The sequence below is a fragment of the Ictalurus punctatus genome, chromosome 19, assembly GCF_001660625.3.
Source record: "Ictalurus punctatus breed USDA103 chromosome 19, Coco_2.0, whole genome shotgun sequence".
NCBI lineage: Eukaryota > Metazoa > Chordata > Actinopteri > Siluriformes > Ictaluridae > Ictalurus > Ictalurus punctatus.
The window spans coordinates 14,911,185-14,936,416 of NC_030434.2; the positions used below are offsets into that span (position 1 = coordinate 14,911,185).

The 25,232-nt window shown below is 36.4% G+C and overlaps 1 protein-coding gene and 1 long non-coding RNA gene across 2 annotated transcripts; one reads left to right on the forward strand and one right to left on the reverse strand.

Annotated features, from left to right (window-relative positions):
* Positions 1-1,056: 1,056 nt before the first annotated feature.
* On the reverse strand, positions 1,057-22,536 carry slc37a3 (solute carrier family 37 member 3). Its single transcript, XM_017494299.3, has 16 exons — positions 22,434-22,536; positions 20,018-20,176; positions 19,156-19,270; positions 17,851-17,943; positions 16,570-16,653; positions 16,251-16,396; positions 15,023-15,119; positions 13,712-13,796; positions 12,965-13,188; positions 12,106-12,247; positions 11,186-11,287; positions 11,027-11,074; positions 9,809-9,960; positions 9,319-9,384; positions 9,121-9,209; positions 1,057-2,218 (listed from the first exon to the last, which is right to left on the reverse strand). Exons 2-16 carry the CDS (start codon positions 20,089-20,091, stop codon positions 2,140-2,142), a joined length of 1,596 nt encoding a protein of 531 aa, XP_017349788.1. The 5' UTR covers positions 20,092-20,176; positions 22,434-22,536; the 3' UTR covers positions 1,057-2,139.
* LOC108279805 (uncharacterized) lies at positions 21,792-23,637 on the forward strand. The gene is made up of 3 exons (XR_001815611.3): positions 21,792-22,398; positions 22,953-23,061; positions 23,266-23,637. It is a non-coding gene; the product is annotated as an uncharacterized LOC108279805 (long non-coding RNA).
* Positions 23,638-25,232: the final 1,595 nt, after the last annotated feature.

The following is a 25,232-nucleotide window of genomic DNA, read 5'->3' on the forward strand; positions in this document are numbered from 1 at the left end:
TAGTAAGTTGATATGCATATCACGCCCATTTTCGTAGAATTACACATCCCATCTGCTTCCTCGTAGTAAGCTGCTGTGTAGAGACCACACCCATTTCGTCGTAGTAATTTTGTATGCATACTTCACCCACTTTTCCTCGAAGGCAATAACTAGGCCACGCCCACTTGCCCCTACTCAAACATCCTTTTATTCACGCACTTTTTTTCCCTCCAGCTGTGTGGTTTGAAAACATCTCTCTCTCTCTCTCTCTCTCTCTCTCTTAGAGAGACACAGAGTTACATTCAGTAAAACGGCTCTGAAGAGTTCCTGATTTATGCAGTTTATGCAAATGAGGTGTCATCTTATTAAATACCCATACATTTAATAAAACCACAGATCTAATCTTTGGATGATGTTAGAATTAAAATGTTTGTTTTACTGTGAACACACTCTTCTTCAGATAAAGACCTTTACAGAATTGGAATTGAATTTATTTATCATGTAATTCTTGAAAAAACATGCACTGTTATGATCATTTTTAATGACATGTTTTTATGCATGTGTTTATAAAAGCTGTTTATAAGAATGAACATGTAAAATTGCATAAATATAGGTTATCTTGGAACTGAGATTTTTAGTTCTGAAGAAAGGGGGAAAAATGTTAAATGAGTTTTAAAATAAGATTTTTTATATATTTTCACATTAGGAATAGAAAGTAAATGAAATTGACATATGTCATAATGACACATAAACTGACGTATAATATAATGACATACAAAGAGCAGTGGTTGCAAGTAGACAAAAAAGTTAAATAAACATATTACTGCTGAGTTTTGACATTTTATCACTTTAAGAGTAGATATGTTATAAATGTAATTATCCAAAAAACTGAAAAATGACCGATGTGCCCAAACTCATCATTTCTGCTTGTACTTTCTTGCCTAAGTGTAATTTTGATATAAATACCTGAGTATCTGCTCCCAAAACAATCATAATACCTATACATTTAATTAAGACTACATAAATACATCTGTTCAGTTTTGTACTTGGACAGTAATAACATCACATACTCCAAACAACAACTGAAACGGATCTTTATTAGTGTCCCTTTAACTCACCTTTAACATTGTACAAGCACTTTGGTTATTTAGAGCTTACCAAGCTTTTACTGTAAAGGTGTAAATGTTGCACTGGCAGGCAAAAGCGCACCTCAAGGAGTAAATCAGAATCCATCTAAAGTAATCTAGCTTAGATAAGACGCCTAGAAAAGCAGCAGAGTGTTTTCACACAGTAGATGGATGCAAGTTGAGGACGGGTTGCTGCTAGAGGACTGCTGTTGGGTGGCTGAATTCTAGAAACAATTTTAGGTATCGCTTTCTAATTCATTTTGATCATTTACAACATAAAACATAGAGCCACAATATTGTTCAGCTGGTTGAGCTGGGTTAGTCTGTAAATCACGTTATTCATTAGTTATATATGTAGAACTACAATATACATCCAAATAGTTGACAGTATAAGGACGTGTTGGCTTTAGTGTTCCAAAAAGTCCAGATTCTGTATATGGAGAAATAAGGTGAGATAAAAGTAAGATCATGACAACTCTCTCAAACCTCAAGAGAGTCGTTTCATATGAAATGTGTTTTCTTTAATTAGTGGCAGATCATGCTGAAATGTTGAGTTCAAGTGAGACATTTGTCACACTTGTGCATCTTCTGGTTTACATTTTGTCTTCCTCAGATGGACACACACTGTGGTTCAAATCCCATTGCATTATAGTGTCTTGTTTTACATGTATATTCTTAACATCAATATCTGACTCTGCAGTAAATGACAGTCCATCACAGTCCTCAAACTAATTTTTGTGTGTTGTATTTCCTCTGTCCACAGCAAAATGGCTACAACTTCATCTCAGTATGACCACATGGAGCGTGAAGGAGTGGAGGAGGGTGTTAAGCTGCAGGGCACCGGCGTGCGGCGGAACCTCTTCGGCCCAGTCGACCACCAGCAGCTTCAGCAGGACTTCCACATGCTCTTGTGCATGAGTCTGGAAGTGGCCAAGCAGCGCTGGAACTTTGACTTCCAGAGCGAGCATCCTACCCCTGGCGCAGTGGAGTGGGAGGAGATGCGTTGCCAGGACATGCCAGCTTTCTACCGCAGCTATGTGGTGAGGACGGGTAAGCGCAGACTGGAGGTTCCTATCAGCACTGCTGGAACTTTGGCACATAGAGGAGCCAAGCTGGAAAAGAGAGCAGTCAAATACAGACAGTCTGCTATCACAGGTGAGACCAGAGCCAAAACCTGCTAAATGTGTGTATAGTTCTAACAATCAGAACAGGAATGTGTATGTCTTTAAACTTGCATTAGACTTGACTAACACTTGCTATAAGTCCACAGCACTTGTTTCCAAAGTGACTCTGACTTATCTAGATAGTGTTTTGCATACGTCCGAGGTTTAGTTTTGTGATGAGGTTGCAGGTAAGGTTTGCGTCTGATGACTCTTCCATGCAGATATTTTTTGTGCAAGCAATGCTGCACAGTAGAATGGTGCCCCAGCACTCCTGTGTCAGCTAAACATTCCTACAAGTTCTTGCTGTCATTTGGGGGTTTGCTTTGCCTTTCTGCCCAACAGTTATATCTAAAAGCTTTCTTAGTCTTCCAAATCTGACATTTCAGACATAGAAATTTATGAGTTGGAAGTGCTTTGATATCTTTTGCATAGGTTCTCATTCCAGCCTTAGGGTCACCAAATTAGTCCAATTAATTTTTCTATTTACCCTCCAAACACGACTGCACTAGGAAGCTGCAGAATTCTGTATACCAGTGTTGGACATGTCAGGATGAATAACTAACAAAACAGACAAATGTGGTCTAGCCAGGAGTCCTCAAGCGTTTTTAGAGAAAACCTCTTTCCTAACAGATTTTCTCTCTTCTAGACTTCTTTACCGTGAAGAAGAAGTTTCTTCATTACAAAGTCTCATCAAGGCAGTAAGAAGAGAACAGACACTTCTGCAGCTGAAGATCCTCTCAACTCCTCACTGTGTATGTAAATGTACATACAAAATCTGCAGTTATAGCTATTATCTGTCTGTGGGGGCTATGTTTTCAACAAAAATGTAAGAAGCTTAAAATATACTGTGAAGGTACAGAAATGCACTTCAAAAAAGGACACTTTCATTAATAACTTGACAATAGTCAAGTTCCCCAACACCCCCCCCCCCCCCCCCCCAGACCTCCAGAATTTAAACGGTTAGTTTTGCTGTTTTGATACCTAGTTGATTTATGCATCTTGTACACGTTAAAAAAAAGTGAAAGCCTTACTGTGTATGAATAATGAATAATATTACTTAATGCTACTTACTACTTATTTATTCTTTTCCATGTAAGAAAACATATCACTTAGAACATAAAAAGAGAAAAAACTGAACCAGCGTTAGTCTGGTATATCTGAGCCATGGGGGGGAAGTGTTTTTAATGAATTAATCTCTCTTACCTCAACATATGGTCACTGAGAAAGCATGTGACCTCTGACCTCTGGTGCATACCTGAAGACCACTTTGTAAACATTTCACTACTTCACCTTTCAGTGCAAAATTTGCTTAAGCAGCTCACACAGACTATATATAACTACCTGAGTTACAAGTTAGCTTGCTGACTACATAAAAAAATTGCCTTGAATTCATTATACCAGTTCTCCGAAACCACATTGGTTTTAAATGTTGAGACAGGGGTTCAAATGTTGAGACTTTTTTTTGGTAGCTTCCTTTATTGCAAATTTTATCAATATGTCCTTTTATTAACAATATAAACAAACATTAGTTGTGCTTTTTAGCCGTTGGTGTTTATACATTAAGACATCCTTTTTCTGTGTATATCTCACGAAGATCTAATTGTAAAGTTGTATATACATAGAGATTAATATCTGTTGTATTAACAGCAATAACGCACAACGCCTTATTTGGATTGTATGTCTCTTTTTGAGTTTTAATCATGTAGCATTTTATCTCAGTTTTGACTGTTATTTTAACTGTTTCTGTTCTAAATACTATATCAAGACAAATGTAGCATTTTAATTTCAGTGGATTGAATTGTGTCGAAGGACAGAGAACTGTTTCATAAGAGACTTATAAAACCATGTTCAGCATGTAAGTAGCAGTGTGAGTTTGTATGTAAATGTGTTTCATTTCTACATGTTGTCATTATGTTTGATTTTTTTAAAGGCAGCTTTAAGAAACTAGCCAAAGATTTGCTCCACACAGTGTCAAAAGTAAGCAACTAACAACTGCTGTCAGAGGAAGGGACAAAGCCACTAGTTTTAACCAGCTGCAAAAGCTTGCAAAACACCTAGACTTGTTACAGTGGCATAGATTTTAAATAAAACTCCTGGGTGTTACTAATATATTTGGTGACAGTCACCATGTCCTACAGCAGCTCAGCTATTTTTGTATTTGTAAATATTTTTCATGAAGTGGGTTCATCTACCTCACAATAATAATAATGAAGTGTTCATTTTCTTATCAGAAACCATCCTGATCCAATCACCTCACTGAATTGGGTCTGTTTTTTTTCTGCTTTCCCAGAAATAATCAGAAAAATGTCGATACTAATTGAACTGACCAAAGGTCAAAGCCAAAATCCACCACAAATAAGACATCTGAGGTTACACACCACCATGTTCATGTGCTTAAAGGCATTGTCATCTTCCATATAAATGTTTTTTTTAAAGACATTAAATGTCTATTAGCTCACTGCAGGTTTACACACATCACCTCAGTCTGAAATGGTTTGATCATTCCTAATTTTTGCACGAGTTATTGTTTTCATTGTATCGGTACCATTTTTATTTCAGAGCAACCTTAAATATGTTTAACTTATTGGAATATAAGTCTGTTTAAGGAGTACTAACTGATTTTGTATTAGCTTTGCACTATTAATTAGTATTGCGTATTGTAATCTTTATTGGTGTTAAGAGCTGGATTAATAGGAATTAACATGGGCCTGTTCACAGTGAGAACCTTTACTCTTTTAATTACAAACATTCATTTGATTTATTTATTCTTAGTTATGACTAACAGCCTGTCAAAAAAAAAAATCTGGCTTCCAAAATTCTGTATGCAGTACTTGATATAATGCTGAAGGTATTTAAATACCCTGTATACATATGGGAAAGGCATCCGTGTATACTTTGTATACCTAAAATCCTACATGATGATTAATTATAATTTTTTTAATTATATGGAAACAGAGTGATATTGTTTGATATTGAATACAATTGTGTTTTCTTTCATCAAACATTTGGAAATTTTGTTTCATTCTTCTCAGTTCCACCAAAAGTTCCACATTTTCTTGCATAACCTCACATTGTGAATATGTTGCCATGTTTAAATCACAGATTATAATAAAAAATATCCATGTTTACATCAATTGTAATATTCAAGTTGTTTTTGGTGACTTTTTTTTGGAAATTTCAGTTAAGTCTCCCACTGATGTACATATCAAAGAAAAATCATCTAGCAGAACCCTCACAAATCTTTAAATCAACTTAAACATTTGAAATCAGTTAAATGTCTATAATTATATAATAATATAATAACTTGTGTTTTTGAAAAACACACACACACACACACACACATATAGATAGATAGATAGATAGATAGATAGATAGATAGATAGATAGATAGATATTGATATATAATATCAATAAATGATATTCTGAGCTACACATAGCAGACACTGTATTGTTTATTTAAGAATTTCAAAAAACATGAAAAAATTAATAGGATATTTTTGCATACTAATAATAATTTAAAATATATTATTTTTAAAAAGTTCTAATGGGAATGCAACTACAAGAAACAACTGGAAGAATTAGAATGAAGGAGAAAATTTTAATTGTTTATAATTTTCTTTTTATACAATCTTTTTATTGTCATCCTATAAACAATAAACTATATTTTTATGTTTAGCTATAAAAATATTTTTATTGCAGACATTTCTAAATTCTAAAGTTAAATTCTAAAGTCACTGCCCCGTGATCCTTTCGAGAAGCAGCATGAACACAGCTGTGTTTCTTCTTTTGCCTAAATTTGAACGACTTTTGTGAATTTGGTCAAAAGATCACTCATTTGGTCTACAATCTCAGTACCATAATTATTTTAATATAATGTAAACAATAATTTGACATTTATAGTAATAAGAAATTTTTGTGTCAGGACATGATCTGCAAGTGTTTCTATTCAAAGTGTTTCCATGAGTTTAAAAGCATTCTTTATCTAAAACAGGATAGGAATTCATTATAGAAAAGGAAAAAAAAAACATGTAAAGATAATAAAATCATATTACATTTAAACTGCAGCTCTGCTCCTTTTTCACGACTTTCACTAATGAACCTGAGCTTGATTTCAGCGATATATGCAGGACACCAAGTTGATTTCCATTAGAACTATGAAACCACCCATGTACCGTGTGATTGTTTTTCCATTCAAATCTGAGGGCATGCACTACAAAAATAATAAATATTACATTTGTGCAGTTTCTTAAACTATTTATAGCAGTTTCGAAAATCTGAAAGATTTGTTTAAGTGCCAGTTACAGCATGTTGTGTTCAACATCATCCTGCGTTTAACAGTTCAAGATGCTCACACAAACAAGTAAACAAATATAAAAGTCTGAATATTTTGGTCATAAGCAGACAGAATATCACATCACATATACATTACAGTTAGCCTAAACACAGATATGTAAAAATTTGATTACAATTTTAAAACCTTAAAAATACCTTTATCACTGTGCACAACATATGGTATGTAACACACATAAATAGTCTAAATATTTGCTTCACAGATGCAAATATTAACATAGTCGTCAGTTTATAGGGCAAACCAACCATACAGGTGCATTTTGGGAGTGGAAATAAAACCACCATGGGATTAGCACTGATCATTTGGATGGTGGATCATTCAGGATCACAGAGTTTTTAAATAGCTCATTGCTGGGTTCAGCCAAAAAAAAAAAAATCCATGTCAGTGTCACTGCTCTGCTGAGACTTGCACCTTGGCCTGTCACAATTACGTTATCGTTACGGTATAATTACACGTTTTCACGTTTTTGTTGATACACCTTTAAGTTAATATATAAAATGTGTGAATATTTGGGTTAATTATTCCATTTTCTCATCAACTAAAATTCAGCTGACTAATACACTATGCCATTTTAGTCAGAGTTAAAATGACTAAAATGAATAAATATGACATGACGGAATATTGACTTAATTTAAAGGATATTTTTGTCAGAAGACAAAAACTATTTTTTGACATTCTAATCCCAATGTCTGAATTTATATGTCCATCACTCTTTCAAATGATGTGCTTGCATTTTTATGCTATTATATTATCATTATCAGTGTCATAAAAAATCTTATAATGACAATAATATCGTTTATTCCAATTATTTCTGTGAGAATCTATCGTTCAACAAAAGTATTTATCGTGACAGGCCTAGTTGCACCACCCAATTAATATCTGAGCACCAGAGGTCCTTCTCTTTCCGCTGGAAGATGACAAACTGTGCTGTAGCGACATATTGGCTATAGTCAGTGATTGTACACATTCAAAGTGACATATATTATAGTTTTTTGTGATAAAATGGCCATTTAGTGTAGATACACGGTAGGTCAATCTTATAAACTGGCAACAGAATGTAACCCTCTAGGTGATTTATGAAGTAGACATATGAGTGGTCAAGACCTTGACATGCACCTTCATAGTACATCTTTAGCACTACACTTCTCTTATTTAAAAAAACAAAAAAACAACAACACAACACAACACACAATGAAATCCCTTTTAGAATGGTGTCACAGGTATCACAAGTTCCAGGAACAAACAAATTAAAAATAGCGACACTATTAAAAATGTGGAATGACTGACAGTAATATAGCCACTCCACATAGAGCACATCTATGGCATGTCCTGTCCCTACAGCAGCCAATAAAATCTAATTGTTATTTTTAAAAAAGGAGATTCATAAATATTAGGTTTCAAAAGAAAACCATAGTTCACCATTACCAAATTACCTTTCTTCGCACCTATTAATCTCACTGTATATTGATAGAAAAAATATTGCATAAGCTAAATAAATGTCTATATATAGGCCAAGTCCTTTGTACTTTTAGAGAAATAATCTCAAAAGACCAAAAAACTGAAATTTCTTCAAGCTCAAAGTACAGGCTGAAATAAAGGCACTTTAAACATATGTTCTAAAGGGTTTTCTATTTGTTGGCTGTTTGTGTTTATGTCGATCCAATTTGATACCTGACCCTCATATTAGCAACACACACATGATCCCTGACTTTGACAACTGCAAGCCTGCTCTGGTGTCAGTGCCAGAGCCAGGGCTCAGAAATGTTTTTTTTTTCTTTATTGATTTTTTTTTATTATTTTATTTTTAAATCATTGGGTTTGTGCCATTCTGTTCTCAAACAGTTATGGGTGTTGACATTTTTGGTAGTGTTTTTGTTCCTAGCCAAATAGCATTCATTTTCATGCCTCAAACTGGTTTGGAGCCCTGGCTAGAACCCATGGGATGAAAGAACAGACACACACATATAGTGATAACTCATTCTAGCTGGATGTGTACAGTCTAATTTAGTGTTCTTCACTGTGAGGCTAATGTGCCACTAGCAGCCCCTGAATAGCCAAAGATTTTATCAGATATAATTATTGTTTACATGAACATTCACTTAAAAAACAGATAATGATCATAGTACTTGTACACTCAGTTCTGCAGTCTGACATGCACAGGTCTACATTTGGTCTACATTAAGCACTTTTTAACTTAAAATCAGACAATAATACATGTCTCAAGTCTACTGTCAACAGATTAGTTATGATGATTGTCAAGATGATATTTCACCATTGCCAGTTGCTGTCATTGGCATTATATTAATATTAATGCCAATGACTGATGGAATCTAGCACTAATCATTTAAAACAGTATCATTATTGTAAATTTAAAAAAAAGCAGCTTTAAAAACAAGTAAGAAGAAAGTCATGAGCCGAGTGTCTTAGGTGACATACTCTCTACCTTCTCCATACTGATTCCAACATAAATAGAGAGAAATAAATAGAGATGCGTTCTCACAGCTGGTGCGTCCTTGCTTGACTGTCTCTGCACATGGAACGTATATCATTAATAAGAAGAGGTATGACGAATACAATGCTGAATCCCGTCTATGGAGAAAAAACACAACCAAGACATCAAACCAGCAGCCCCCAAAATGACAGGTTTGAAGTTTAGCAGGTAGATGATCAGAACATTAACCTTTAAGAGAAAGCTTACCATGACTATGAAGAAGTAGAAGACCCACATCCATCCTAATTTGCTCTCAATGAGTGAAACCAGGTACTAAAAGAGAGATTAGGATTAGGATTAATGTCAGACTGGGTGTCATCTAAAAGCTGTTTTGTTCTCCTAGTTGCTTAGGATAAGGATTTTGATGAGAACAATTATTTGACACATTACACCACAGTTACCTACATATTAAAGTACCACCGTGTCTGCTTTAGCCAAGAAAGTAAGACTGATTGACTGTGATTTGACATACAGGTGCATCTAAAAAAATTTGAATATCGTGGAAAAGTTTTTTTTTTTTTTTTTTCTGTAATTGAACACAAAAAGTGGAACTTTCATATTTTCTAGATTCATTAAACATGAAGTGAAATATTTCAAGCTGTTTTTTGTTTTAATTTTGATGATTACGGTTTACAGCTCATGGAAGTCAAAAATCCAGTCAAGGTTGAGAAATAAGCAGTTTAGTTTCAAGTCCCACCTGCCCTCCAGCAGCACCGATGCTGCCAGTTCCATCCACTATGCCTGTGACAGTGGCCAAAGCCTCCTGATGTCCCTGCAGGGCTTCCTGTCGACCCAGGTCTGCTGAAATTGCTGAGCTTATCATGTTAGATGGACCACCAATGAAGAAACCTGAAGAGAAGAAACGTCATGGTTTACACAACAGGGAATAATATATTCTCCCAGATATTCTGCCCCTCATTTGGGTTTATAATTTAATTAGTAACTTTAAGCATGAATATAATGAGCACAGTACTGGTCACAAATTGAGTCTTTTTTCTGAGAGGCATGCCATTTACAGCACATGTCTGTTTATGTGGTCTGGATAAACCCTGCACATACTTCATATAGTTCTACATACATGGTTTCTTCAATTGTGTTTCTTTTTTGCATGTACTGTAATCACATTTAATGCCACATTATTTTTAAGTGTAGTTACCCTGTTTTCAGTTATTCCACTGAAAGGCAGTGCTTATTTGAGTTACTATAGACTTCCTGTCAGCTCAAACCATTCTGATCATTCTTCTCTGCTCCCTCTCATCAACAAGGCCTTTCAGCCTGCAGACCCTCCGCACAAACAACCATGCCACAGTTAAAGTCACACAGATCACATTTTTTCCCCATTCTGGTGTCTGATGTGAACATTATCTGAAGTTCTTGATCTGTAACTGCATGATTTTATGCAATGTTCTGCTGGCACATGATTGAATGATTGGAAAACCGCATAAATGAACAGGTGTAAAGGTGTTACTATTAAAGTGGGCGGTGAGTGGATTTTACTATATATAAAGTTTACAGTGGGAAATGAGTCAGTACTTTGGTTATCAGCATCATCCACATCAGTCTTTGACTTTTTTCCTTGGGTGATGAGACACTCATGGCATTTAAACACATGCCTCAGCGTCATTTCTTCACATTGGTGGGGAAATAATCACTGATTAATTTAGTCACCTCTGTTTGCAAAATGTCCTATTATTCATTTAACTTAAACATTTTTAATACTTTTCTCCATTGTCATCTGTACAAAGAGTGTAAACACTCTTCTCTGTTATGATGATAATATGACGGACATATTGATAAGCACACATAGCAAGCACGGATTTAGACATCTTTAGGCAGACTGACTGCATTTATTAAATTTCTGGTGTGCTGAGGTAAGATTGTGATGGATTTCTTGAAGACTATACTTATCTCTTACCTGTAGTTGCTAAAAGCACTCCATTCACAATCTGCTTATTCGGAGAGTCTAAATAAGAAAACAAATTACATGAGGAATATGTTTACAGCAGTCAAAGTATATAGAGATGTATTTTATTTTTTTAAACTTGTGTGTGTTTATTTTGCAGTCTAGACTCACGGCTGTATCCCACTAGCGCTAGCATAGCTAGCAGCAAACTAATACACAGCACAGGAGCTCTTTTCCCCAGCAAATCTGAGATCAGACCCTGCACAGTTCCTCCTGAAATAGAGAATGTGCAAAAATATATATGACATTTCTAAGATCATAAAGGTCACAACGGTTGAATACAATGAAAATCTTAATAAGAATAATAATTTAATCTCAAAGATGTAAAATAATTCTAATGGGCACTTTTTCAGGGTGAATTTTTTTTATATCATTATTACTTCTTTCCTTATGCCATCTGAGATATGATATATAAATGATATTATGCAAATATATCTAAAAAGTAATGTAATGCTTTCAGCTTAAAGGGGTACTCCAGTGTGTTTCAGCCTATATTTTATCCACCTATCTACCGCATCTGTATCGTGTGTGATTACCATTTTATGTTGAAGAATGTCAACACATTTCCCTGTTCTGAGAAAAGAACAAAAACCTGCTTAATCGAAACTCATCTATAATAGAAATCTGATGGCATGTTGCTTATCTCAGTCAATAAACGTCCATGTATATATTTTTGTGAAATGCTTTCATAAATTCTTCAGTCCGGCATTTGTAAATCTTTAAATATGAATAATCGGTCCTTTCGGGGATGGGACTACTTTTACAGAGAAAAGAATCTGAACTGGAACTGACCACCACAAAAAAAAGGAAAAGGGTTAAGTAGCCAATTTTATTTGTTACTGTAGTGATCCATACAAAGGATTGGTATTACTTTATTTCATGTGTCTCTCTGTCTTTAAACCAGTATTGGAAGTTCAACTGCCCTTACACATTCACTATAACTATGAGTATTAAAGTGAACAGGTTTTCTATTCTTTTCTCAATTAAATTTAGGAAATGTAATGTCAAAGCGTGTCCCCACTGCCACTCACCGATGATCCCTCCCACGTCATACCACACAGATAGTCGGTCTGCTTCTGCCTCCTTCCAGCCAAAGTTGTTGCTCAGATAAAATGGCAGCCAAAAGAAGAAGGAGTAGTTCACCAGTTTCAGGCAAGCGTAGGCAAGCGAGTACTGCCAGAGCAGAAAGAGAATAATAATCACAACTGACTTCAACCCAGCCAGAAACACAGGGATTGACTAAACACTCAGCAAAAAAACGTTTCAGTTCTTTAATTCTTCAGTTTAGTTGTTCCTCTCATGAAACGTTCAACACGCTTAGTATGGTCTGACTTTACTCTCAGCTGTATACTGTAACGATTAATAACCTCACTATCTGGTCACCCAAAAGAGGATGGCTTCATTTTGAATCTTCCTCTCAAGGTTTCTTCCTCATGTCATCTCAGGGAGTTTTTCTTTGCCGCTGTAGCCTCTGGCTTGCTCATTAGGGGTCTAAATCTACATCTAGAATTCTGTATAGCTGCTTTGTAACAACATCTATTTTTAAAAGCGCTATACAAATACATTTTCATTGAACTGAAACAGAAACGTCAATGCTCATCCTGTAGCTGCATAGCAAAGTACGTATGAACCAATGATACTCATTACACCAATATGAGTTTGCAAAACACATCTATATGCTGTTTGCTTACTGTCTCAATCACCTTTTTATATGTTGGCATAATCAAAGGTTGAGGAGTTGCCAGAAAAATATAAAAACAAAGCATGTTGTTGCTCCTCTTGGCAATTGCCATGTAACAGATAACAGAGCAACCTTTAAGAATGTTAAGTAGAATAGATGTAAATGAAAGCTCATTCAGGATAACAAACAAAATAAAAAATTTGACCCACAGGTATGACTCCGGGTAGACAGAAGGCCTTGAAGAAGCCAATGGCTTTGGTTTGGGGCTCAGGGCCATCATCATCCTGCTTTTGTACGGAATAGTATCCTCCGTCACACACCACTTCATCCTCCTCCTCCTCCTCCTCCTCCTCATTGTCACTCATGAGTGGCCGATGACTGTCTGTGTCTCTCTCCACTGTTGTTAGACCTGTTACAGGGCCTTCACACAGACCTGAGAGAAAAAAGATACATACAGGCACTTGGAAAACACAGTACATATAGTATAACACGTATTCAGCTAGAGATAAGGGCCAAGACTCACTCATATATAGTAATAAATAAAGGCATTTATACCTTTATACCTTTAAAGGTATAATGTCTTTAAAGTACTTAAAAGTTAAAAGGAAATAAAATGAAAAAAAATTTCTTTGCCCCAAATCCAGTGTGTAAATGTTTAATGTCTGAAATATGCTTCTTTAGTTTGCAGTAATATAGCACTAATGTGTATGGGATGCATACAGGGTTACAATTGAGCAAACTGCATGACTAATTAATCAAACACAGCTTGCTTGTCTTGGCTGATCGACTACATTTGAGGTAAGGTTCAAATTGCGTGCAAAATATTTGATCAAACGTTTTAATAAGCAATGAGCAAATAATAGCATAATGAAACCTAGAACTGTTGTACAGTTGGTGGTTTCTTAAAGGTACATGGATAGAAAGTGAAAAAGACACAGCCTCTTTCTGAAACTCACCCACTTCCTTTGGGGAGGTGAGCAGACCGAAAAACACAACTATTCCACCTGCAAACTGCACCACCGATGTCACCAGGAACGCGTACTGACAACAAACACACACATTTTAGTTCTTTCTGTTTCGCATGTAATTTCCTACAACAAAAGTAGACTTGTAGCTAAAGTTCTGTTCTAAAGTTCTCAAAATTCTGGAGGTGAAGACTTATATATATATATACCCAGCAACCCCTTAAACTGGAACACCTATACCCCTGCTTACTCGTGCAATTATCCAATCAGCCAATCATGTGGCAGCAGTACAATCAATAAAATCATGCAGAAACTGGACAGTTGAAGACAAAACATTTCCTGGTCTTTTTACAATCTTCAACTGTCCAGTTTCAGTGAGTCTATGCCCACTGTAGCCTCAGATCCCTGTTGGGTCTTCTGCCCAATAACTTTTCTGAGTTATTCTGTATAAAATCTGTATAAAAGACTGTTGTGTGAGAGAATTCCCTCCATATTTTCCACATACTGATGCTTGATATGAACATAAACTGAAGCTCTTGACCTGTATGTGCATGATTTTATGCATTACACTACTGCTATATAATTGGCTGATTGGATAATTGTGTGCATGTGCAGGTGTACAGGTCTACCTAAAGTAGACAGTCTACACTCACTGTCCACTTTAATAAGAACACGTGTACACCTACTCATTTATGTAGTTGTCTAAACAAGCGATTATGTGGCAGCAGCTCAATGCATAAAATCCTGCAGATACAGGTCAAGAACTTCAGTTATTGTTCACATCAAACATCAGAAAGGTGTAATCTCTGTGACTTTCACCGTGGCATAGCTGTGCTTCCAGATGGGCTGGTTTGAATATTTCTTATACTGCTGATCTCCTGGGATTTTCACACACAACAGTCTCTAGAGTTTACACAGAATAGTGTGAAAAACGAAAAACAGCGATGGAGTGACAGGTCTGTGGGTGGAAACGCCTTGTTGATGAGAGAGGTCAGAGGGAAATGGCCAGATTGATTCGAGCTGCCAGGACGGATATAATAATTCATGTAATCACTCTTTATAAACGTGATGAGCAGAAAAGCATCTTAGCGTTCACAAAACATCGAACCTTGAGGTGGTTGAGCTACAACAGCAGAAGACCACATCTGGTTCCACACCTGTCAGCCAAGAACAGGAATCTGAGGCTATCAGGGGCACAGACTCACCCAAACTGGATAGTTGAAGATTAGAAAAAGAAAAGAAAAAAAAACACCTGGTCTTTTTCCAGTCTTCAACTTTGAGAATGATGAATGTGCCACTAACCTCATAGCCATACTTCAGAACACTGGAGGCCAGAAATGCTCCTAGAATATTTCCCACTGATGCACACGCACTCCACAAGCCGAACACAAAGCCTCGGCTAACAAGCAGCAACACACACACACACACACACACACACGTTAGACACTGAAATGAAAGATCCATCAGATTAAAATAAGTAAGATATGTCAGTGAAAGTCAGTACAATATAAGCAGTATTATGTCACTATGACTTCGCTAATGCCCAAGCTCAAGGAACAGACAGAGAATGTTATTAAAGGCATAATCATAATCCAGACAGGCAAGGCAAGGCACGGCAAAGCACTCTGAAGTTACTGCTATCACCAGCAACAACAAAAAGCATATTGTAAAGCATGCTGTGGTATACTAATTATTATATTATATTATACGCCTAGAATTAAGGGCCATTCACACCAAATACAATTTTGTGTAATTAACTGTTTTTTAAACACATGTATTTTTTTCTGAAAACCTGTACATTGAAACAGACAGTGCTATACTGCTATACTGCACTAGTCAACTTACAACTGCATATAATTGCATAAGTATTCGTGTTCAACCCCCCTTTTCAACTCCAGAGTGTAACACTATAAAATGTGGAAAAGTTCAAGGCGGGTGAATACTGTAGGTCTTGTCTCTATAGAGAATTATTCATGCAATTTACAGTTTATGTGATGTCATCTGATCAGCACAGTACCTGAGAAGTTGTCAACCTTTGTGTCAGGAAACTTTTGTCAGAAAAACGGTGGTAAGACCTAAAGGAGACTGTGTGTCGGGGATTTTATTCAGCTCGGCACTCAAACAGTGGTTTAATGGGAAATCACACAGTATTGTAGTTTGTTGTAATTTTGTTTCCACATTGTGCCAACATTTGTACACCAGGCTTTGATGTAAAGGGCTGTAATGTGGAGAAACTGCACATATTGTATATTTTACACTTTTTTGTAATGTTCAGTCGCACCGTATTCAGATTAAATAGTCTTTTAGTCTATAGAAAAATAAGTATTGCAGATATCATGAACAATGGACTTTAAAAGATATTAATACCTATACTATACACTACAATTATAAATCATATATTAATTGAAAGTTTTGATATCGCAAGTGAAAACTGTGACTTCAGAGGTTTAACTGTAACTTTAAATGCTTGTCCTTGTTGCCAAGAATCTGTTTATGTAAACTCTCTGTTAGTAATAAAGAAGACACACACCCAGATTTGCCAAACCAGTTGCCCATGACGGCCACCACACAGGGCCAAACTGCAGACTGCAACAAGCCATTTAGCACCCACAGACAGCAGTAGAAATACACGTTATAAAACTTCAGCCATTCTGTCAGAGTTCCAAAAACAAACTCCTATAGAAAAAAAACACAGAGAGAGATGGAGAGAGAGAGAGAGAGAGAGAGAGAGAGAGAGATCCATAGGTGTATTTTATAACCATTCATTTCATTAAGCTTGGATTTCATAATGTCTTTCTATCAACAATTTACAATTCTCTAAAAACACCTTCAAGAATAAATTATCGTACCACCACAGCTGAGCCACACAGTCCAAAGGAGAGAACATAACGGAGGTCCAAACGGTCACCTATGATGCCACTAATGTACAATCCCTGTTAACGGAAAATGACACAACATGAACTGATAGAACCAAACACGTTTTGCAGCTATATACATTTTTAAATTGTACCACAACAGTTCCAGCAGTGAGCATGATTAAAGTGAATTTAAAGTGAATAGTACTGAACCAGCCTGCTTATGTATCTGTTATGTTAGTGTGTTGGTGTATATGAGTGTGTGTGTGTCTATGCATTACAGAAATTCATGCACTGCAACAACAGGGGCATAATTTGTGTTTGTTTATGACTGTCAGAGAGCATATCAGGAGTGCTGGCTGAGAACTCCACAACATAACACACTACACTGGTGGCATTATTGTGTTGGTTGTAATGTTGCATCAAAGTAATAGTATGTGAGGGACTTACGTCTATAATAACTACTCTGCTATACTATTTATCATACCTAGGGCTGCACAAGAGTACTGAATATTGTATTTTGCTCATTCTAGTCATTATTACTCACTCAATTTAAGAAGAAAATATGCTTACTGCAACTGATCAACAGAATTAACATACCTTTCTTGTACATTATAAGCTCTGATAGGTTTATTTTATTAGACTTGTTCTAATACATTTCTCTAGTGACAACTTACAAAAGGACATGTACGATAAATGCTCCATATAAACAAATTCAAAAGCATGAATTAAAATTGTTCATATGATATACGTTTTGTGTGAAGAGATGCTCATTTAGCTTTTTTTTAGAAGGAGATGCCAGTGTCAGTGCTTTGCAACAGTCAGAGGTAAACCTATAATCAAGTCTACGGACACAGGAAAGGCTTCAGGATGGAGAACTTTGTGACAAGCTGCATTTTTTTGTCTTCAAAGGAGACTAAAAAGGACAGGCTGGTGACTGAACAACTGTTTAGAAACTAACTAACGTTCCCCAACATGAAATGTAACCGTAAATGAATCAAATGTATAAAATATCATTCTTTGATAAAATCATTGGCAAATCAACCCCATTGCTGATTATTTTCCGATAACTGCACACTGTCATGTTTAATTCCTTACTGATTTGAGGGAGGAAAAAACTGTGCTGCTAAGTAAAATGCAATTAATTGTGCAGCCCTGTACAGCACTATATTCAGAATGTTTTTTCTGTACAATTTATGTAAAAATCTAAGCTTTTAGTGACCTTGTAAGTTTAAACCCAACGTGCTCCAAGTTCACTCTTTCAGTGTCACTCACCACGGCATAAGAGAAGAGAAATACGGTGTCCAGGACACCCAAAAACAGTGTGGCCTCCTCAGCATCTGCAAACAGACGATTCTCTTCCCACTTCTGTTGGCATTCACACAACACCAGGGCACAAAAAAAACAACACTGCATCACATCATTTATCATGACTGCTGCATGTACTGTATATTTACAACATATACACTACCGGTCAAAAGTTTGGAGAAACTCAACTGAAATGTTTCTCATGATCTTAAAAATCTTTTGATCTAAAGGTTCTAAAGATTAAATCAGTGCTGTAAACAGAAATATAATTGTGCAAACATATTAATTTCATTCATTAGAAAACTAACATTTTCTTTACAAATATTTTTTTTTTTAAAGGATGACTTGGTGCAAAATATTCTAAAAAGCAGCCAATAAGTGTTCAGCATCGGTGGGAACTCCTTTAATACTATTTAAAATGTATCTCAGAGAGATTCCTCAAGAAATCGGTTGAGAAAATGCCAAGAATACATTTCTGGAAATTCTAGGCAAAAGGGGAGTCGTCTACTTTGAAGATGCAGAAATATTAAATGATTTAGATTAATTTTGGATTTGTTATCATAACATAACTCCCATAGTTACATTTGTGTTATTCAGAGTTTTGATGACTTTATTATTATTCTAAAATGTGGTGAAAAAATAAAATAAATAAAGACGAGTGTGTATAAACTTTTGACGTACTTTTTTCAGTACTTGTGTACTGCATGGCATGGCCACAATTATCAACCCTCCTGATTTTGCTCTGTTTTCAATGCATTCACTCAGTTTTTATATTGGCTTAAAACAAAGAAAAATAAAGAATAGAAAAAAAAAGAAAAAAAGTAGGTTTGCTGATTTGTTGTTCCAACCTGCTGCATGAAATTATCCAGTTAAATTAACTTATTTTATCTTATCTTCTACTTGTGAAGATTGTTTTATTTATTGTCTAGACATAGCCACAAGTCCTGACAACAAGGTCATTTAAGGCACCATGAGGCTGACTGAAGTTTGTTCACAGCTGTATTAAAATAAAATCTCATTTCATGAACCAGAATTCATTAATCAGTGTCTAAAACTCCAAATTTTCTGTATATGCTTGTATCTAATTTTTCTGTATAAACGAAAGCCTTGTAAGTTTTTGTATATTGCCAAATCTGATGTTACCCCATCATATATATTCTATATATTTTACATTTATATGTTATATTCTCTAAAATGTGTTCACAGCACATTTGGTCTTAGTTCTTCTTCAGCAGCCGCATGCCGAGACATAAAGCCGCAGTGTGTGCCTACCTCTCCGGGGGAAAAGGCAGGAAAGCTGCCATTCTGCACTGAAGGGGTCCACTGTGCTGAGATGCTCACTTTCACATTGCTGAAAGTCTTACGTGAAGCGTGCAACAACACATAGCTGTGTGAGAGACGACCAGTGACACAAAAAAAAGGAAAAGATTCCATGAGTCTTTATAACAGAAATTCTGTTCAAACAAATCCAACATGTTAATCACATTAACATATTAACATAACATAACATCAGAAGACTCATGTACGCACAGAAGCCAGTAACTGGAATGATACTGGATTTACACTATGACACAATGACAACATTCGAGGCATCTAATTTAAAACACTAAAGTCAACAAAAATAGAACAATATAAATGTCTGGACATTTTTACGTGACTCAGAAACGAAGAAGCTCATGTTTATTTGTACGGAGTGTAAATTTGACTAAGCTGAACCATTCTTTTAATCCTCAGCAAATGTAATTGGGCAAAGGACAAAAACAGAAAGCAAAACATTCCGTAAACTTTGGCTCATACTACCAAAATACTGCCAGAATGGCACTAAAGCTTAACATACATTTAAAACCAGTTACAGCTTGCTTTTCAATCATATGTCTATCTGGCATCTGATTAGTGCTTGGACAGCTGTTTTCATTAACTGATTCATTGACTTCATTAAACATGTGATAGCGTGTTAATACAGTCCAGAACTTTGATTGGGTTTTATGAAAATTTTTAAGATCCAGCGTATTCTGAATGTTTGACTTAACTAAACGTTGTTGCGGCATCTAGTACTATCCAGTACTAGTTTGACCTAAAGATGTAGATGAGCTGCACGATTCAGTAACAAAGCAATGGATACCATTTATCCTACCTAAAGAAGGTGAGGAGGAAGGTGACCAAGTGATGGTGGGTGTAGCGTGAGAGGAAGGTGCAGCAAGGAAGCATCACCGGTGGATGTAGAGGAGGAAAAGAAGAAGCAAGAGGGAAAGGAAGTGTTCACTCTGTCTCGCCAGCAATGGATCATCTGGAGCTACAGACACAAAGCATTCATAATACAGGACTCAACATTACTGGGCAAACCACCACAGCTCTGAAACATTGTGTGTGTGTGTGTGTGTGTATGTATATATATATATATATATATACATATACACCAGAGCTTCACAGGTTGCCACTGGAGTCCTCTGCCACTCCTCCATGACGACATCACAGAGTTGGTGGATGTTAGAGACCTTGTGCTCCTCCACCTTCCATTTGAGAAGGCCCCACAGATGCTCAATAGGGTTTAGACCATCACCTTCACCCTCAGCTTCTTTAGCAAGGCAGTGGTCGTCTTGGAGGTGTGTTTGGGGTTGTTATCATGCTGGAATACTGGCCTGTGGCCAAGTCGCCGAAGGGAGGGGATCATGCTCTGCTTCAATATGTCACAGTACATGTTGGCATTCATGGTTCCCTCAATGAACTGTAGCTCCCCAATGCCAGCAGCACTCATGCATCCCCAGACCATGACACTCCCACCACCATGCTTGACTGTAGGCAAGACACACTTGTCTTTGTACTCCACACCTGGTTGCCGCCACACATGATTGACACCATCTGAACCAAATAAGTTTATCTTGGTCTCCATGTCCTTAGTCTGCTTGTCTTCAGCAAACTGTATGCCGGCTTTCTTGTGCATCATCTTTAGAAGAGGCTTCCTTCTGGGACGACAGCCATGCAGACCAAATTGATGCAGTGTGTGGCGTATGGTCTGAGCACTGACAGGCTGACCTCCCACCCCTTCAACCTCTGCAGCAATGCTGGCAGCACTCATACGGCTATTCATTGAGGGAACCATGAATCCCAACATGTACTGTGACTTACTGAAGCAGAGCATGATCAGTATGCAGTATTCCAGCATGATAACGACCCCAAACACACCTCCAAGATGACCACTGCCTTGCTAAAGAAGCTGAGGGTGAAGGTGATGAACTGGCCAAGCATGTCTCCAGACCTAAACCCTATTGATTATCTGTGGGGCATCCTCAAACGGAAGGTGGAGGAGCACAAGGTCTCTAACATCCACCAGCTCTGTGATGTCATCATGGAGGTGTGGAAGAGGACTCCAGTGGCAACCTGTTAAGCTCTGGTGAACTCCATGCCCAAGAGGGTTAAGGCAGTGCTGAAAATAATGGTGGCCACACAAAATATTGACACTTTGGGCCCAATTTGGACATTTTCACTTAGGGGTGTACTCACTTTTGTTGCCAGTTTTTTTAGACATTAATGGCTGTGTGTTGAGTTATTTTGAGGAGACAGCAAATTTACACTGTTACACAAGCTGTACACTCACTACTTTACATTGTAGCAAAGTGTCATTTCTTCAGTGTTGTCACATGAAAAGATATAATCTATTTACAAAAATGTGAGGGGTGTACTCACTTTTGTGAGATACTGTGTGTGTATATATATATATATATATATATATATATATATATATATATATATATACACATATATATATATATATACACACACACACATACACACACACATACATATATATATATATATATATATATATATATATATATATATATATATATATATATATAAAGAGAAAGACAGAGAGGGAAACATAAAACATATGTACAAATATATAATGTGTGCATATACAGTTATGACTAAGGATATACTTATACCCATGTAACTAACTGTTTATAATTGCATGCATGAGCGAAGGTGTTACGTATAGACAATAATTCTCACTGAAACAAATGTTTGTTTGTTTTCTGCACTGCGTGTTGTTTGAGGCACTTTTTGAGACGCTTTATTATTACTATTAGCATTAAACTAAAATAATTTTATTTTTAAAAAACTATTTAACTACATAGCTATCTAGCCAAAAGGCGTCATTTAACCCCTCACTCGTATTCCAACTCCCGCCTCCTTCCTTACGATTGGCTAGTATTTAATGCTGGGTCACGTGTCTAGACGATTAACCAATCCTAACTAAAAAGCAATGGTTCTCCCAGCCAATCATAGCGGAGGAGGCGGGACTTACACGAATACGGATGGGAAAAGAAAACTTGCCTAATAACCACCAGTCTGAAACGGCAATTAGCATAGCTCGGCTAGGGAATTTAGCTTCCTGCTCCGCTAGTCATATGATTTAGAATATGCCGTCTACACAAACAGTAATTCGTGTATCTTCCTATTCAGTCAGTACTCACAGGACGGTCATGTATTCATTACCCAGGCCCTGTTTAATGAGTAAGTAACACACTGGAATATAAACGCGCAGTTACCTGTATTTCTCTGAGCGATGTTTTTCGTCCCAGCTGTTGATGAGCGAAAGGTGCCCGGAAGTGACGTCACTGGCAAACAGTCTCCGCTCTTTTGACTAGCAATATTTTACACAGTAAACACACGCACAGTATTCATTTGTGCCATTATTTTGATGATAGCTACCTCACTTAAAATATGGATAATGGCAAAAAAATTTTTAATGTTAACCATTATTTAACTAAATTGTTTACTATATATATTTAAAAATAAAAAGAAATAAAAAATATATTTCAAAATAAAAAGAAATATATATATATATATATATATATATATATATATATATATATATATATATATATATATATATATATATATATAAATAAAACAGTATACTGTATTAAACAGGTTGTGCACCTGGACAACTTTAAAGGAAAATACCATCCTGACCTTCAAAATATTAGAACGCTTTTGAAATATTTTGAAAGTTTTTTTTTGTTTGTTTGTTTTTTTTTTAAAGTAAATATTTTTGATGTGTTTAGTGAACTGGTGCTAATGGAGTAGAACTCAAAGCTTTGGATGTTTGCAGAGAGTACAGATGAGAGCTGGACAGGCTGAAGGACTAAAGCGCTGCTGCATCACTGTCCTCAGGTAACAATGAAGTGAGGCCTAATGCTGCATTAGATTTGCCTATTAAGTGTTAATTTGTTGGTCAGAATGACATTTTACTTCAGCAAATTCGACATACAACATGGAAAAAAAAAAAGCATGGATGCCTCCATATTCATCTTTTGTTGGCAAAGAAATTGATGAGTAGTAATTTCAAGCTGAGAGGGCTCTTTTTTTCTTCTTCAGCAGGTCGTTGAAGCACCATCAGCAAGTAGTCAGATGGCATTCTGGGTAATGTGAGAAGCCATTAACCAATTGAAAACAGATCAACATGCCAGTGGAAAACAAAATAAATCTTGGACACCACATGTCAATTATAAGGATTAAAATGCAAGGGTGGATTTTTCCTTTAAAGCCTTTTTTTACACTGCAATTTCAGCAGTCTTAAGATCATTACTTGGCACACTGTATGAGAAAGTCCCAATAAAACCTTGGCCAAATTCCATAACATATTGTGCAGCGCAAGTTCTCTACGTGATTAAATGATGAAGATCTGCTATAATAGACATACGACTAAAGACTATAGTGCCCTCCACTAATATTGGCACCCTTGGTAAATATGAGCAAAGAAGGCTTTGAAAAATTGTTTTTATTGTTTAAACCTTTTGCTTTAAAAAAAAAAAAAAAAAAAAAAAAAAAAAAAAAACACAAAAATACTCTGCTCTCATGGATATGAAACAATTGCAAACAAAACATGTTTATCAACAAGATGTGCAACAATTATTGACACCCATATGAATTCATATGAGAAAAATATATTTGAAGTAAATTCCCACTGATATTTAAAAACATTTTTAGTACACCTGGGTGACTAGGAACAGGAAATTGTTCAACCATGACTTCCTGTTTCACAGGGGTATATATATGATGCAACACAGGACAAATTCCCTTAGTCATTCTTAACAATGGTTCAGGCCATGGAATATAGCTGTGATGTGCAGCAAAAGGTTGTCGAGCTTCACAAAATGGGAAGTGGCTGTAAGAAAACAGCACAAACATTGAAAATGCCCATTTCCCCAATCAGGGCAATAATTAAGAAGTTCCAGTCAACTGGAAATGTTATGAATAAACCTGGAATTGGACATGTGTCTATATTGTCTCAATGCACTGTGAAGAGGATGGTTCGAGTGGCCAAGAAATCTCCAGGGATCATAGCTGGAGAATTGCAGTAGTTGCATCTTGGGGTCAGAAAGTCTCCAAAACTACAATCTGAAGTCACCTACTTCACCACAAGTTATGTGGAAGGGTTTGAAGAAGAAAAAAAAAAGACTCTACTCTCATCCACAAACAAACTCAAGCGTCTTCAGTTTGCCAGACACTACTGGAACTTGAAACCAAAATAGAGCTTTTTTGGCAATAAACACCAGACATGGTTTTGGTGCACACAGAGAGGTAGCCATATGGGGAAAAGTACCTCATGCCCATGGTTAAATATGGTGGTGGCTCTAATGTTTTGGGGCTGTTTTTCTACCAGAGGACCTGTAATTTATTTTTTAGGATACATGGCATTACACACTCAACAGATCTAATATTAACAAATATTAAATGAAAACCTGACTGCCTCTGCCAGAAAGCTTAAAATGGGCCTTGTTTGGATCTTCCAGCAGGACAATGACCCAAAACAAACATCAAAATCAACACAGAAATGTTTACTGACCACAAAATCAGGGTCCTGCCATGGACATCCCAGTCCCCTGACTTGAAACCCATAGAAAACCTGTGGGGTGAACTGAAGAGGAGAGTCCCCCAGTGTGGACATAGAAATGTGAAGGATCTGGAGAGATTCTGTATGGAGGAATCGTCTCAGATCCCTTGCCATGTATTCTCCAACCTCATCAGGCATTATAAGAGGCATTATAACCTTAATATCCATAAGAGCAGAGTATTTTTGTGAATTTTTTTTTGAACAATGAAGACAATGTCACAGCCTTCTTTCCTCAAATTTATCAAGGGTGCCAATATTAGTGGAGAATACTGTATGTTCAGCTTACATCATCAATCTAGCTTGTGCACAACTGCCACTACCGGATTTGTAGATACTCCATGAGTTTCAGGTTTTCCCATGCCATCCTCCTCCATCCATCGCTGGCCAAAAGAATTCTTTTACAGTGTGCAATTTTTAGTGTGCAACATCTAAATCGGGACAAAAATTG

Coding starts and splice junctions, on each gene's coding strand:
- slc37a3 (XM_017494299.3), bottom strand. CDS start 20,091: ATGCTTCCTTGCTGCACCTTCCTCTCACGCTACACCCACCATCACTTG. Junction 13,797..15,022: donor TTCTGAAGTATGGCTATGAG/GTTAGTGGCACA, acceptor GTTTGTTGTCAG/TACGCGTTCCTGGTGACATC. Junction 11,288..12,105: donor TGACGTGGGAGGGATCATCG/GTGAGTGGCAGT, acceptor TCTCTATTTCAG/GAGGAACTGTGCAGGGTCTG.